The 14,918-nt window shown below is 44.6% G+C and overlaps 1 protein-coding gene across 1 annotated transcript in view; it reads right to left on the bottom strand.

Moving 5' to 3' along the window:
• Positions 1 to 14,918, bottom strand: part of DNAH1 (dynein axonemal heavy chain 1) — an 827,745-nt gene that overhangs the window by 715,688 nt on the left and 97,139 nt on the right. Inside the window, exon 10 of the mRNA XM_069206595.1 lies at positions 9,384 to 9,595. Within this exon, the coding sequence (XP_069062696.1) occupies positions 9,384 to 9,595 (212 nt within the window). The remainder of the gene's footprint in view (positions 1 to 9,383; positions 9,596 to 14,918) is intronic.

A 14,918-nucleotide genomic window follows, 5' to 3' on the forward strand; every position in this document is an offset into this window, starting at 1 on the left:
ACCATTCCTTTTTCTTGTTCAGCTGCTTGCTGTCTTAGGCCTTCAGGAGAGGGACAAGTTTCTTGCCCCTTGCACAGCTGTTCCCTTGAGGGTCCCCCTGGGCCCAAGAGCTCAACCTGGTAAGGTTCTAGCTCCATGGACTCAGTTTCCTCAGGGGATAGAATTTCTTCCTGAGAAGAGACGTTCTGTTTCTTTTTCTGTGCTTAAGCTGGTTCTCCAGTCTTCTTTCCTTTTCTCTTGGAAGGTTGGGCCATTATTCCAGACTCCAACACTTATTTTTCACCCTGAGCCCTGCACTGTGCCCTGGTCTTGAAACACACCAGTTCAGGGATACCCAGCACGGCTGCATGGGTTTTGAGTTCTACCTCAGCCCATGCTGAGGACTCCAGATCATTTCAAAGCAGACATTCTACTGGTATAGCAGAAGAGACTACCACCTGTTTCAGGCCAGTGACCCCACCCCATTCTAAAGTTACCATTGCCATGGGATGTACTTCAGTCTGATTGTCAGCATTGGTGACTGGATAAGTTTGTCCAGTCAGGTATTGTCCTGGGGAAACCTGTTTGTCTGTCACCATAGTAACACTGGCACCTGTATCCCTCAGGGCTTCTACTCTAGTCCCAATAATCAAGAGCTGCTGCCTGTATTTTTGCATGCTAGGCGGCCAGGCAGCAAATGTGGCTAGGTCCACCCCACCCTCTTAGACTAATGTAGCTTCAGTGTGAACCCTGATTTGCTCTGGGCACACTGTTGATCCCACCTGGAGACTGGCTATTCCAGTGCTAACTGGAGTAGTAGTTGTTGTGGAACCTTTCTTGGGACAGGCCTTGTCTCCAGTTTGGTGTCCATGCTGGCTACAGCTGCAACACCAGGCCTTTTTGGGATCAAAGTTTTTACCCTTGCACCCAAATGAGGATTGTGAAAAGGCTTTAGACCCACCCTCCTGTGCAGGTTTTTGGGACACTGTAGAAGATTCTTTACTTTTTCCCTTGGATGTCTCAACACTCTTCCCCTGGGGAGACTTTGTGACCCCTTTGGTCACCCCCTGTGGAAGTTTTGGTCACCCTTGTCTTGACCCAGTGGTCTGCCTTCTTTCCCAATTCTTGGGGAGAAATTGGACCTAGGTCTACCAGATGCTGATGCAGTTTATCATTGAAACAATTACCTAAAAGGTGTTCCTTCATAAACAAGTTAACCAGCCCATCAAAATCATTTACACAACTGCCATTAGTCCAACCATCCAGTGTTTTGACTGAGAAGTCAACAAAATCAACCCAGGTCTGGCTCGAGGATTTTTGAGCCTCCCTGAACCTAATCCTGTACTCCTCAGTTGAGAATCCAAAGCCCTCAATCAGGGTAGCCTTCATGAGGTCATAGGATTCTGCATCTTTACCAGAGAGTGTGAGGAGTCTATCCCTACACTTTCCAGTGAACATTTCCCAAAGGAGAGCACCCCAGTGAGATCTATTTACTTTTCTGGTTGCACAAGCCCTCTCAAAAGCTGTGAACCATTTGGTGATCTCATCACAAGCTTCATATTTTGTTACAATCCCTTTGGGGATTTTTAGCATGTGAGTATTTTCTCTGACCCTATTTATGTTGCTGCCACCATTGATGGGAGCTAGACCCATCTCTTGTCTTTCCCTTTCTATGGCTAGGAGCTGTCCAAAGCCAATCTTTTGGCCACCCTGGCTAACAGGAGGTCATCTTCATTGAGGCTGCCCTCAATGCTTCCAGAGTTACTGGTCTCCCCTGTAGGAGAACCAGTCTCTCTGACTATCACTTGTGGAGTCAGGGTTTGAGGGACCCTGGCCTCCCTAGCTAGGACAGGAGGGAGGTAATCATCCTCCTGGTCACTAACTTTCCCCTCTGTAGGGTTATCCTCAGAGGGGTGGTTGTTTGCAAACTCTGCCAAAAGGAGCTTAACTTTGGTAGGGTTTCACCCAGTCTTTATATTTTTTATTTTACAGTCCTTAACTCTAACATCCCTAGATGCAGGTAAGGGGTGAGGTTGAGTTCCACCACCATCTCTTCTGTGCTAGAGATTATTTCTCTAAAAGTTGGGCTAACTTTTTAAGAATCTAAAAACTACTTCTAGAACTTAAATCCAAACTTTTACAAACTTTTAAACTCTAAAAGAAATGCTAACAGGGACTTACACAAGGCCCTAGCAGGACTTTTAAACATTTAGAAAAATAGCTCAAATTGCAAAAATCAGTTTCTAATGACAATTTTTGGAATTTAGTCGTGTGATCAGGTATTGGCTGAGTAGTCCAGCAAATGCAAAGTCTTAGACCCCACTGCTGATCCACCAATGTAGGATAGTTGGCTCTGTATATACTATTTCAAAGTAAGAAATAATGTGCACAGAGTCCAAGGGTTCCCTTTAGAGGTAAGATAGTGGCAAAATTTGATAATTCTAATGCTCTATTTTGTGGTAGTGTGGTCGAGCAGTAGGCTTATCAGAGGGTAGTGTTAAGCATTTGTTGTACACACACAGGCAATAAATGAGGAACACACACCCAAAGACTTACTCCAGGCCAATAGGTTTTTATATAGAAAAATATATTTTCTTAGTTTATTTTAAGGACCACAGGTTCAAGATTTGAAGTGAACACATAAAATGCAAGGTACTTCACATAGGTAACTTAGGAACTTTGAATGAAAGCAATATCATATACAGTCGTTGTTAAAATGGCAATAAGCTATTTTCAAAGTGGACACAGTGCACAAATCAACAGTTCCTGGGGGAGGTAGGTAAAGGTTAGTTTGTGAGGTAAGTAAGACACTTACAAGTCTCAGTTCCTGAGCATAGGCAGCCCACCGTTGGGGGTTCAAGGCAACCCAAACGTTACCACACCAGCAGCTCAGGGCCGGTCAGGTGCAGAGGTCAAAGAGGTGCCCAAAACACAGAGGCCCCTATTGAGAACAGGGGTGCTCCGGTTCCAGTCTGCCAGCAGGTAAGTACCCGCGTCCTCGGGGGGGGCAGACCAGGGGGGTTTTGTAGAGCACTGTGGGGGGGCCCAAGTAGGCACACAAAACACACCCTCAGTGGCACAGGGGCGGCCGGATGCAGTGTGCAAAGCAGATGTCAGGTTTCAGATAGAAATCAATGGAGGGACCCGGGGGTCACCTAGCGGTGCAGGCAGGCACAGGTGGGGCTTCTCGGGACAGCCACCACCTGGGCTAGGCAGAGGGTGGCCTGGGGGTCACTCATGCACTGAGGTTCGGTTCCTTCAGGTCCTGGGGGCTGCGGGTGCAGTGCTGGTTCCAGGCGTCTGGTCCCTTGTTACAGGCAGTCGCGGTCAGGGGGAGCCTCTGGATTCTCTCTGCAGGCATCACTGTGGGGGCTCCAGGGGTTCGTCTCAGGCTAACCACGGGCTCGCAGTCGCCGGGGATTCCTCCCTGTGGTGTTTGTTCTCTGGATCTCGAGCCGGGGGCGTAAGGTGCAGAGTGGGAAGTCTCACGCTTCCGGCGTGAAACGTGAAGTCTTTAAAAGTTGCTTCTTTGTTGCAAAGAAGTTGCTGGTGTTGAGCAGAGCTGCTGCTCACAGGGGTTTCCTGGTCCTTTAGTCCAGGGCAGTCCTCTGAGGCTTCAGAGGTTGCTGGTCCCTGTCGGATGCGTCACTGGTTGCAGGTTTTCGAATCAGGAGACAGACCGGTAGGGCTGGGGCCAAAGCAGTTGTCGTCTTCCGTCTTCTCTGAGGGCATGTAGGTCAGCAGTCCTTCTTGTTTCTATGGTTGCAGGAATCTGGTTTCCTAGGTTCTGGGGTGCCCCTAAATACTGAATGTAGGGGTGTGTTTAGGTCTGGGAGAGCAGTAGCCAATGGCTACTATCCTTGAGGGTGGCTACACCCTCTTTGTGCCTCCTCCCTGAGGGGAGAGGGGCACATCCCTAATTCTATTGGGGGGGAATCCTCCAAACTCAAGATGGAGGATTTCTAATGGCAGGGGTCACCTTAGCTCAGGACACCTTAGGGGCTGTCCTGACTGGTGGGTGACTCCCCTTTGTTTTTCTCATTATCTCCTCCAACCTTGCCGCCAAAAGTGGGGGGAGTGGCCGGAGGGACGGGCATCTCCACTAGCTGGGATGTCCTGGGGCACTGTAACAAAAGGGGTGAGCCTTTGAGGCTCACCACCAGGTGTTACAGTTCCTGCAGGGGGAGGTGAGAAGCACCTCCACCCAGTACAGGCTTTGTTCCTGTCCACAGAGTGACAAAAGCACTCTCCCCATGTGGCCAGCAACATGTCTGGTGTGTGGCAGGCTGGCAGAAACTGGACAGCCTACACTAGAAGTCGGATTGGTATTCAGGGGACATGTCTAGGATGCCCTCTGGGTGTATGTTACAATACATTGCACACAGGCATCAGTGTGCACTTATTCTGCTGAGAAGTTTGATACCAAACTTCCCAGTTTTCAGTGTAGCTATTATGGAACTCTGGAGTTCGTGTTTGACAAACTCCCAGACCATATACTCTTATGGCTACCCTGCACTTACAATGTCTAAGGGTTTGCTTAGACAGTGTAGGGGCATAGTGCTCATGCCCATATGCCCTCACCTGTGGTATAGTGCACCCTGCCTTAGGGCTGTAAGGCCTGCTAGAAGGGTGACTTACCTATGCCACAGGCAGTGTGAGGTTGGCATGGCACTCTGAGGGGAGTGCCATGTCGACTTAGTCTTTTTCTCCCCACCAGCACACACAAGCTGTGAGGCAGTGTGCATGTGCTGAGTGAGGGGTCCCCAAGGTGACATAAGACATGCTGCAGCCCTTAGAGACCTTTCCTGGCATCAGGGCCCTTGGTACAAAGGGGTACCAGTTACAAGGGCCTTATCTGAGTGCCAGGGCTGTGCCAAATGTGGAAGCAAAGGTACAGTTTAGGGAAAGAACACTGGTGCTGGGGCCTGATTAGCAGGGTCCCAGCACACTTTCAATCAAAACTTAGCATCAGCAAAGGCAAAAAGTTAGGGGGTAACCATGCCAAGGAGGCATTTCCTTACAGATACTACTCAGTGATTTGTAATATCCCTATAATGTAAAGCACAGGGCCATTTATCCTATATATTGCACAATATGCAATGCATTTTATTATTAATATTTCCACAAATTGGCAACCTTCCCACTCATACTTTAATCATGGACACACCTCTTCATGTCTTCTTATTACTTCTCCTGTAATTGTTTAAATACAAATGTTAATTGTTTTTGTCTTCATGTTAGACCATCAATTTTAATGTGATCTAAGAATCATTTGGGCCTAGATTAAAAATGACACAAAATAACTCCCTTAAATTGACAAACATCTGTATAAGATAGATAGGCACTGCAAAATTACATTTGATCAGGTCCACTGGGTGAGAATGCATCCTGGCACTGTTAGACTTTTCATCCTTGGTGTGGTCTCCCTTACCTTTTTGTCTCTGTTTCCCAGGTTGTTGATGTGTTCTGGACTCTCATTTTGCTGTTTGTGTTACTCTGGGCACTTTACCACTGCTAACCAGTGCTAAAGTGCAAGTGCTCCTATACAAAATGTGTATGTAATTGGTTCATCCATGATTGGCATATTTGATTTACTAGTAAGTCCCTAGTACAGTGCACTAGAGGTGCCCAGGGCCTGTAAATCAAATGCTACTAGTGGGCCTGCAGCACTGGTTGTGCCACCCACTTAAATAGCTCTGTAAACATGGCTCAGACCTGTCACTGCAGTGTCTGTGTGTGCAGTTTTCTAACTGTAAATTCGACTTGGCAAGTGTACCCACTTGCCAAGCCTAAACCTTCCCTTGTCATACATGTAAGACACCCTAAGGTAGGCCCTAGGTAACCCCATGGGCATCGTGCGGTGTATGGTTAAGGTAGGACATATAGTAATGTGTTTTATATGTCCTGACACAATGGGGGTCATTCTGACCCTGGCGTTAATTACCGCCAGGGCGGAAGTCGGCGGTAGCACCGCCAACAGGCTGGCGGTGCTCCGCCGGGCATTCTGACCGCAGCGGTACAGCCGCGGCCAGAAGCGGAAAGCCGGCGGGCTACCGCCGACTTTCTGCTGCCCGTCTGAATCCTCCATGGCGGCGGAGCGCGCTCCGCCGCCATGGGGATTCAGACACCCCCTACCGCCATCCTGTTCATGGCGGCTCTCCCGCCATGAACAGGATGGCGGTAGGGGGTGCCGCGGGGCCCATAGGGGCCCCTGCCGTGCCCATGCCAATGGCATGGGCATGGCAGGGGCCCCCGTAAGAGGGCCCCAAAAAGTATTTCAGTGTCTGCCCAGCAGACACTGAAATACGCGACGGGTGCAACTGCACCCGTCGCACCTTCCCACTCTGCCGGCTCAATTCTGAGCCGGCATCCTAGTGGGAAGGTTGATTTGCCCTGGGCTGGCGGGCGGCCTTTTGGCGGCCGCCCGCCAGCCCAGGGCAAATGTCAGAATCACCGCTGCGGTCTTTCGACCGCGGTGCGGTGTTCTGACGGCGGTACCTTGGCGGACGGCCTCCACCGTCCGCCAAGGTCAGAATGACCGCCAATGTGTTTTATATGTCCTGCCTTTGAAATCGTGCTAAATTCGTTTTTCACTGTTGCAAGGCCTGTCCCTCGCATAGGTTAACATGGGGGCTACCTTTAAAATATGATTGAAGTGTAGATTCCCTTGGGGAGCGGATAGACATGTGGAGTTTGGGGTCTCTGAGCTCACAATTTAAAAATACATATTTTAGTAAAGTTGATTTTGAGATTGTGTGTTTGAAAATGCCACTTTTAGAAAGTGAGCATTTTCATGCTTAAACCATTTCTCTGACTTTGCCTGTTTGTGGATTCCCTGTCTGGGTCAGTTTGACAATTGGGCTGGTTGCACCTCTCACTAGATAGTGACACAAAGGGAGCTGGGGTGTAGTCTGCATTTCCTGATGAGCCATCTGTGCTAGGAGGGAGGTAAGGAGTGGTCACTCACACCTGAAAGGGCTGTGCCTGCCCTCACACAATGCAGTCTCCAACCCTCTCGTGTGTGTCTGGGGCCTGGCCTGGGCAAGGCAGGATTTCACAAACAAGTGAGACTTTTCTTTGCCTACCTCAAAGGGCAAAATGGTTATCAGAAGGGCACCCAAAACCACAGGCTTTAGAATTCTTTGGGAAACCAGGAAGAACCTCTGCCTGGAGCAGAGCTGAAGAGCTGAGGAAGAAGAGCTGCCCTGCCTGTGACTGTGCTTTGTGGAGTCCTCTTGCAGTTGCTGCTTCTGTCTGTGCTAGAGGACAAAGACTGGACTTTGTGTTGCCTTCCTTCTTGTGAAGAACTCTCCAAGGGCTTGATTTAGAGCTTGCATCCTGTTGTTTGAGGTCTCAGGGACAACAAAGACTTCTCTCTGCCAGCACCTGGACCTCTGCAGAGACTCCTACTCTTCCAAGAGGTGCCCATCGAGTTCCTGGGACCCTGAAAGGAGAAGCTGGCAAGCCAAGAGTGAGAAATCCAGCACAGACTGCTGTGCGGGGAAAAGATCGCCGCGACTCCGATCTGTGGCTGAATAATCGATGCGCCGCCGGCTTCGCGGCTGAAAATCGACACTTGCCTGCACCGCGACCGGAAGATCGATGCCCGCAGCTGGAGGAATGACGCGCAGCTTCGCTGACAGAGACCGGTGAGATCGCAACCCGTGCTGCGTGGTTTTTGGATCATCATGCGGCGGAATTTCTGACGCAAGCCATCGATGGGCGTGCAAAAACTATACAAGGCCTGCCCGGACCCCTGTGTGGACCAAATCAAAGCATCGCTCTCCTGCGGAGAGAGGAAACGACGCACGCCGACAAGGTCTTGCTCGTGAGTGATATCGATGCATCGCAAGCCCTTTTTGACACACACTCGCCCATGCGGGGTTATTTTTAACACGCACCAGGTACATTTTCAAGCTAGCAGCACTAGCGTTGTGTTTAAAACTACATGAAGACTCTTTATCCTTTTTAATTGATAACTTGACTTGTGTATTGTGGATTTTTGTTGTTTTGGTCTTGTTTTGTTTAGATAAATATTTCGTATTTTTATAAACCTACGTGGTGTCATTTTGTAGTGTTTTCATTAAGTTACTGTGTGTGTTGGTACAAATACTTTACACCTAGCACTCTGAAGTTAAGCCTACTGCTACTAATGTCCAGCGGAAGATTCCTGCTCTGCTGCTGCGATGGAGCTTCTGAGTTGCCAGCTAAAAAAGCAAGGAAAGAAAAAACTATGTGATTTCTCTGTGCATGTGTCTATGTGCTTGCCAGTGTATTTGTGAGTGATCATCAGTGAGTAAGATTGAGTGAGAGTGTGAGTATGTTTGAAAGCATCAATGAGAGTTAAATTGAGAATCTGAATTTGAGTGTACGAATAACAGAAAGAGAATACAAGGCAGAGAGTGAAGGTGTGTGAGTGTTTAATAAGGAGAGTGACCGGAGGTTGTGAGAGGGAGTGGGAGTGAGCAAAGGGTGTAGCTATCAGTGGTGCAGCTGGCACAGTTCTAAGGGCCCAGAGTCAGTGAGTGTGAAAGGGTGTTTGTAGGTGAGAGTGATAACCAGTGAGCATGAGTATGTTTGTGTATGAGTGACAGTGAGTGGGAGCGAGTGGGAGTGAAAATGAGTGAGAATGTGAATAAGAGCAAGTGAGGGGAAAGACACTGAATGTAAGAAGGAGTGCAAATTAATGAGAGAGTGCAGTGTGGAAAATGTGTTTGTTTGCATATTTTATGACTATGAGTCTGCCCCTTGCCATGGCATACTCAATATAATTCTGGGCCTATGGTGGCACCCAGGATAATTCTTGACATAACGAAGGCACTCAAGGCAAAATGCAGATTCTAAAATACAGGAAGTCATAATTTACACAAAGGGACACCTGTGACAAAATGATAGTGCTGGTATACTGTAGATAATTCTTTGCCTTAGAGATTGCAGCCATGACATGCTTGGGGTGGAGAGGGTGAGTTAGGGGGAAGGGGACCATGATAAAATACTGGCTTTCAAATACTAGAGGAAGTTTTTGACATACAGCCACCATGGTATATGGGCAGTATAAATGACAAAATTCTGGTACCGGAATAATGTATGTAATAAGGTGGTAACTAAAACAAAATGGTGATATTGACACAATGGAGGTAATTCTTAACATATAGGAAACTATCAAGGCCAATTTTGAAAAAACGGGGTGAAGTCCTGGCAGGTATTACTTCCCACCACTATCAAAGATCACCAGCTGCCACTTTCTCAATTATTTAAATAAGGAGCTTGGATCTTTTTACTTTTTAGCTCTAACAATGTATAAATACTGAAACAACCGAGTCACAGATTAATTACTTTATTACTCCTAAAAAGGCATGTATCTGTTATATGCTTAACTATGCATCAGCTAAGACTAATTTTACCTGGGAGATGACCTGAGACTGGACCTGTTCAAATTCTTCCAGACGCATGGTTTTAGCCAAAGTCGAATGAAATAAAGACATTGCAGCTACTTTGTTGCTTTCGGCCCGCACTTTAGTGAGAGCGTAGATGATTTCACGTCTTGTCAGCAGTGTGATAAATATGAAGTCTCCACGATTTTTAGCAAAGGGATAGTCAGGAACTTCCACACATCCTGTAGGGAGCAAAGAAACAGTTAGGTAAAAACAACTTTCTTCAGGACTGGCGATGAGAAAGATGGAAGTTCTACAAGTAGACAGCGAGTTCTCACAGCAATAATTCAAACGTTGAGGAAGCTTTTAAACCATAAAAATGATTGTAGACTTTACAGGTGACTGCAGCATCCTTACAAAAAATACTGGTGTCCCAGAGGGCCATTTAAGAATGAAATCTAAATACAGAATGACTAAAACATTCTACTGATTTAAAGGGTCCATTTGCATGGATAACCCAGTGACTATGTCCAATGTTACTCCAGACATCACACATTGTACCCACATCAAAATAGGAGAAAAGTACTTACAAGTAACTATTCTTCTCAATAATGGATATAGTCACCATATTCTTCTTATTTAAAGATTTTGCTCTGGCTCTGAAGATTTAAGGAGCAGTTCTATTTTGCAAAGTACCAGAAGACAAAAGATATGAGGAGCGATGGTGGGTTGGTTACTAAAAATGATCCTTGATGAAGACAAATGATTTGAGTTCTCTTTACCCAGACCTGCGGAGTAAGCAATGATCATCAAAAGGCATTCCAGAATGTCCTTCGGTTGATGATATGTGTTTATATCAGTTTGTCATTTGAGAGGTATTGTGACATCACTCATCATCTGGCGAGTGATGTAATAATAGAGCTAATCACCCATGCAAACATCATAAAACAAAGCAACACTCTGAAATGTCTATTGTTGGTGATTGTTAAAAATGCAGGATTGGGATAAGAGAAGTGTATTTTTAGGTACCCTGGATGACCCCTTTAAACATTACTCATTAACTTTCAGAACAGAATACCAAGCAATAAATTGGAGGCAGTCATAGGGGGAGCAACACAGAAAAATGCATTCACCTTAAGAAAGAGATTCATGAGCTAGGGGTGGTCAATATGTAACATAACATAACATGTGTATTTGTAAAGCGTACGTTCACCCGCAGGCATCTTGGCGCTGAATAACAGATGTTTATTGTTACCCAACTCAATGGTACTCATTTTATCGACCTCAGAATTTTGGATGAAAGGCTGAGTGAACCTGCCGGGATTTGAACCTGTGACCATGAGGTCAAACACAGGCCCCTATAGTGGACACATTAGTCCACTAAGCCACCAGACCCGGCATATGTAAATCTTCTCTAAAACGATAACATAAACGGTAATGTTTCCAAAAGACATTGAGGCCTATTTACATACTATATAGTGTAGTTTGTGCAGTAGTACTACTGCTGAATTCCTCACATACTACAAAATGCTATTCACTGTCCTATGGGCCAAGACCTCTGCCAACACTTCTGTATACTTTTTCTGCAGAGCTTTCCGCCACTGTGGTGGGAGCTCCAGGGAGCTTTCCCTACTCAGATGAAGGGGCATCAGATACTTTCCACTTCTTTTCCCTGCTTGAAAGTACCTCTGTTTCTTCTGATTAGTTTTCTGATGGGCCATAATCTGAGGCCATTGTTGAAAAACCATCTTCTAATGTAGACACCATGCAAGAAATATTTGCACTAGTCTTTCTCTCAATTGCAAGCCTTATTTGTAATTGTGTTATAGTCTTTCGACTTTATATGGCCCCCACTTAGATGTGATCCACTTACAGCCCACAATCCTCTGTTGGGCTTCAGGATTCATCCCTCAAACATTCAGGCAAGGCAAACGCCAGTGTAAAACCTCATCATTTGTTTCCCTAAATTTACAATTTCGTTCTCTTTGGTAGTGATCGGGATTGGAAAGTAGACATCCCCTTATTCATTACTGATTCTGGTGGAGGGAAGATCCCATACACAATGGCATTTTTATTTCCAGACTGCTTCTTTTTTTTCTGAAGGTTCTAATGGCACTATATTGTCTGAAGCATTTAAATCTTCCACTGTCACAAAAAAGGAAGTTTAGATGGGATTGGAGCTCCCTACAATGTTAAAATGTCATGAAATTCAGTGAATCTTTTCTGAAAATGATGCTGTGTCATGTACAGGGACAATTATGGTGAGAGAGCGTAGCTTATATAATCTATATAAACATGAAATGTTTATGAAATAGTGTGCAATAATGCTGCATAGAAAACTGTATTACTAGGTTTCGCTTAAACGTGCACCTGAAATGTGACCACGGTTAGTGGCCGCCAATGTATACGTGGATTAATAAAATGACTAATGTTATGATTTATTGAAATTGAACAAGTTTTATACTAATTATTAATGATTACGCTATTGAAATTGTGCTAAATAATTCTTGTAGGCCTTAAGTTGGCATGAGCCGAAGCTTAGCAGCCTGGCTCTGATATTAAATGTGTTTTTCTAACGTGCAGTGTGCTGACTCGCAAAAGGACATGACCTTTTGTTTTCTTCAAACTAGAAACTGAATGTAACCATAGTAGATCAGTTGTCATGAAATTCACATTGCTTGTAGAAAATGTTAGTCAAAATGCAACAATGTAGATTAATGTAATGTACATGGTCGTTTAAACCGGTGAAGACAATGGAGCTACTGACCAAAAGATATGCAAAGAATTACAGAAGGATGGAATCATACCGGACGTGCTACCTCTGAAGAAGTCAATCATATGGACCAATAAAATGTCTGTAAACAAATATGGGGTGAAAGATTAATGAAATCATCTATTTTCTAACTGGGTAAAGATAGTGGGGTATAACCATGAACCAATGACATTTTAGGGGAATGTACAATGAAAAAGGGATAAAAACCCCTGACACGGGGAGCCTTTAGGAGGTGGGTTAAGGAAAGCTATTGATTTTATCCAGAAACTTTGTCACTCTGTTTAGTGACTTTGCTGATTTCACTTAGAACCATCCTCTTCCTTAGATTGCCCATTTTTACACTTTACCGTCTTATGAGGGAAGTGCCCCTTTTTCCCGTGAGCTGAGTTTTGACTGTTGGCAAATCATCTTATTGTCCTGAAGACGAAGACTGAATCTGAATGCTGACCTAAACCTTGGAGGGTAACTATGACAATGAAATTGTGATTTGTCTGTTTGCTTTTCCTTTCTAGGTACCAACTGCTTATTTTGACAGAGACCATAGTTATGTGTTTCCAAATTGGTGTTCTAAATTGTTTTGCATGAAGCCCAACATGCCAGTGCTAATCAGTGGTTAGGTCAGGTAATCACTAAACTGACGCAAATGGACAAACGACTGAATCTATTCTTTGTTGAACTGATGCGTTAATGAAACTCTGCTAAAGTTGATCTATGCTGACTCTGAGTTATGTTTTAATAATTGTGCTCCTTGCGTTGTTTAAGTCTTATTCAAGTTGCCAAATTATGACAATGTTATTGTGTTTCTTGGGTTTGAGATTAACACACCTGCTTTTAGAATTGTAAATAATAGGGAATAAAACTCACAAAATTCTACTAAACTGGTGTGGTTATTCATGACTGTAAGGTCATGCTGGTGTCTTGAGCTGATTAATGTCTTTAACTAAAGTTTAATGTATTGTAGTAATAAATATTGATGATATTATTGACATATTGATTAGCTATCTCGTCCTAAGGTGTCTCTCAACGGGGTCAAAAGATTCATTGGCCTAAAGCAAGTCCTGATGTGTAATAAATTATCATAGAGGGACGCGTTAACAATGGGATGGGGAAATGCAGACTCATTTGCAGAGCTGGTATTGTTGAAGTTCACCTTTTCTAAAGTTTTTGTTGAAAGTTCACCTTTCCTAAAGTTTTTGTTCTAAATTAGGTGTTCAGAAATGTATTGTTCTCATAACAAAGTGTCCTAAAAAGGCAAATTCAATGCGTGTAAGTAGAAAATGCAATTGTACAATAAAGTGTTTTTTGATGTGGTACCACATTGAGTGCGAGACCAAAGTTCTGAAAGAGATTGACAGAGGCGTCCATAGAAGCCTTTGCATCTTCCTTTGATGAGCAGGTTGTCCAAGTATGAGTATACCTGGTGACCCGGTTGCCTCAGGAAGGCTGAGACTGCTGAAAGCCCCTTGATAAAAATCTGAGGCACTGACCTGAGCCCGAAAGGGAGCAACTTAAACTGATCATGTTGGCCTGCCATTGAAAAAACAGGCATTTTCTGCACTTCTAGTGGATAGATATGTGAAAGTATGCATCCACAAGATCCAGGGAAGTTAGGAAGTCCCCTTTTTGTATCATCAAAAGGACATCTTGAAGTGTGATTATGCAAAACAACTGGTTCTTCAAAAACTTGTTCAGCTGTCTGAAGTCGAGTATTGGACTCCACTGTCCCGTCTTCTTCCTTATCAAGAAGAACCTGGAGTAAAATCTGTGGTTTGTCTTGGATTGGGGGACTACTCTACTGCTCCCTTGAGAAGGAGAAGGAGAATTTCCTGTTGTAACTCCCTCAGATGGAGGTGATGTTCATTCTTGGGTGGACAGACTGCTGTTTTTTTAATGAAATCCAAACATGACTTGTGAGAAATGTTTGCCTCACCCATTTGTCCATTGTTAAAGATTGCCAAGCAAATAGCAAAATTCTACCCCCTGTCTTCTTTGTTTGAGATGGAAGAGGGGGAAGGCAGTAAGTTTTCATTGAAATGTGATTGCGAAGCACTCCTCTTTTGTCCTGATGACCTCCTGTATCATTACCCCCGACTGTGATTAAAAGCATATTCATTATTAGATACGAATGGTCTTTGGGGACTGGATGGTTGGTGGTGTTCTTCAAACTGGTTGAATCTTCCTCTGTAAGTTTAGGACCTGCATGAACCCCAAAATGCGGACAACTGTGATCTATAGTACTGTAAAAGGCTTAGTACTTTTTGAGACCTTTTATAGCCTCATCAACATTTTTCCAAACAGGTTAAGACCATCAAAAGGTATGTCCAAAATCCTCAATTAAACTTCAGGACAGAAGGATGTGGAGCTTAACCAGCCTTGCCTTCTCAAAACAGCTCCTCCTGCAAGCTAGTGAAAACCCGTGTTTGAGACATCCATTGATGTATCAATGATGGCTGTTAAAGTAAGTACAAAGGAACATATGAAATGGAAAAATGCCTTGCGAAAGGTAGTGCATTTAGTTCTCTTTTCACTGCGAGTGGAAAAAAATCTGTTAACTACTATTTATCAAAGGCATTCTGGGATGGCTCAGCCAGCTTCCTGTGAGAAGGCTAATTTTCTCAAAAAACAACTAAGTAAGCAATAATTGTACCTTGTTATTAGGCATTTATGGCATGACAAGCAGAAAGTATTCTAAATAAGTACAAAAAATGATTCATTTGATATAGAAGTGCCACTTCTCTTCCAATTCTCATCCCCACACTTCCCTCTCTACACAATGTAACAAGTCTCCCCCA

The sequence above is a fragment of the Pleurodeles waltl genome, chromosome 9 (genome assembly GCF_031143425.1).
Source record: "Pleurodeles waltl isolate 20211129_DDA chromosome 9, aPleWal1.hap1.20221129, whole genome shotgun sequence".
Classification (NCBI taxonomy): Eukaryota; Metazoa; Chordata; class Amphibia; order Caudata; family Salamandridae; genus Pleurodeles; species Pleurodeles waltl.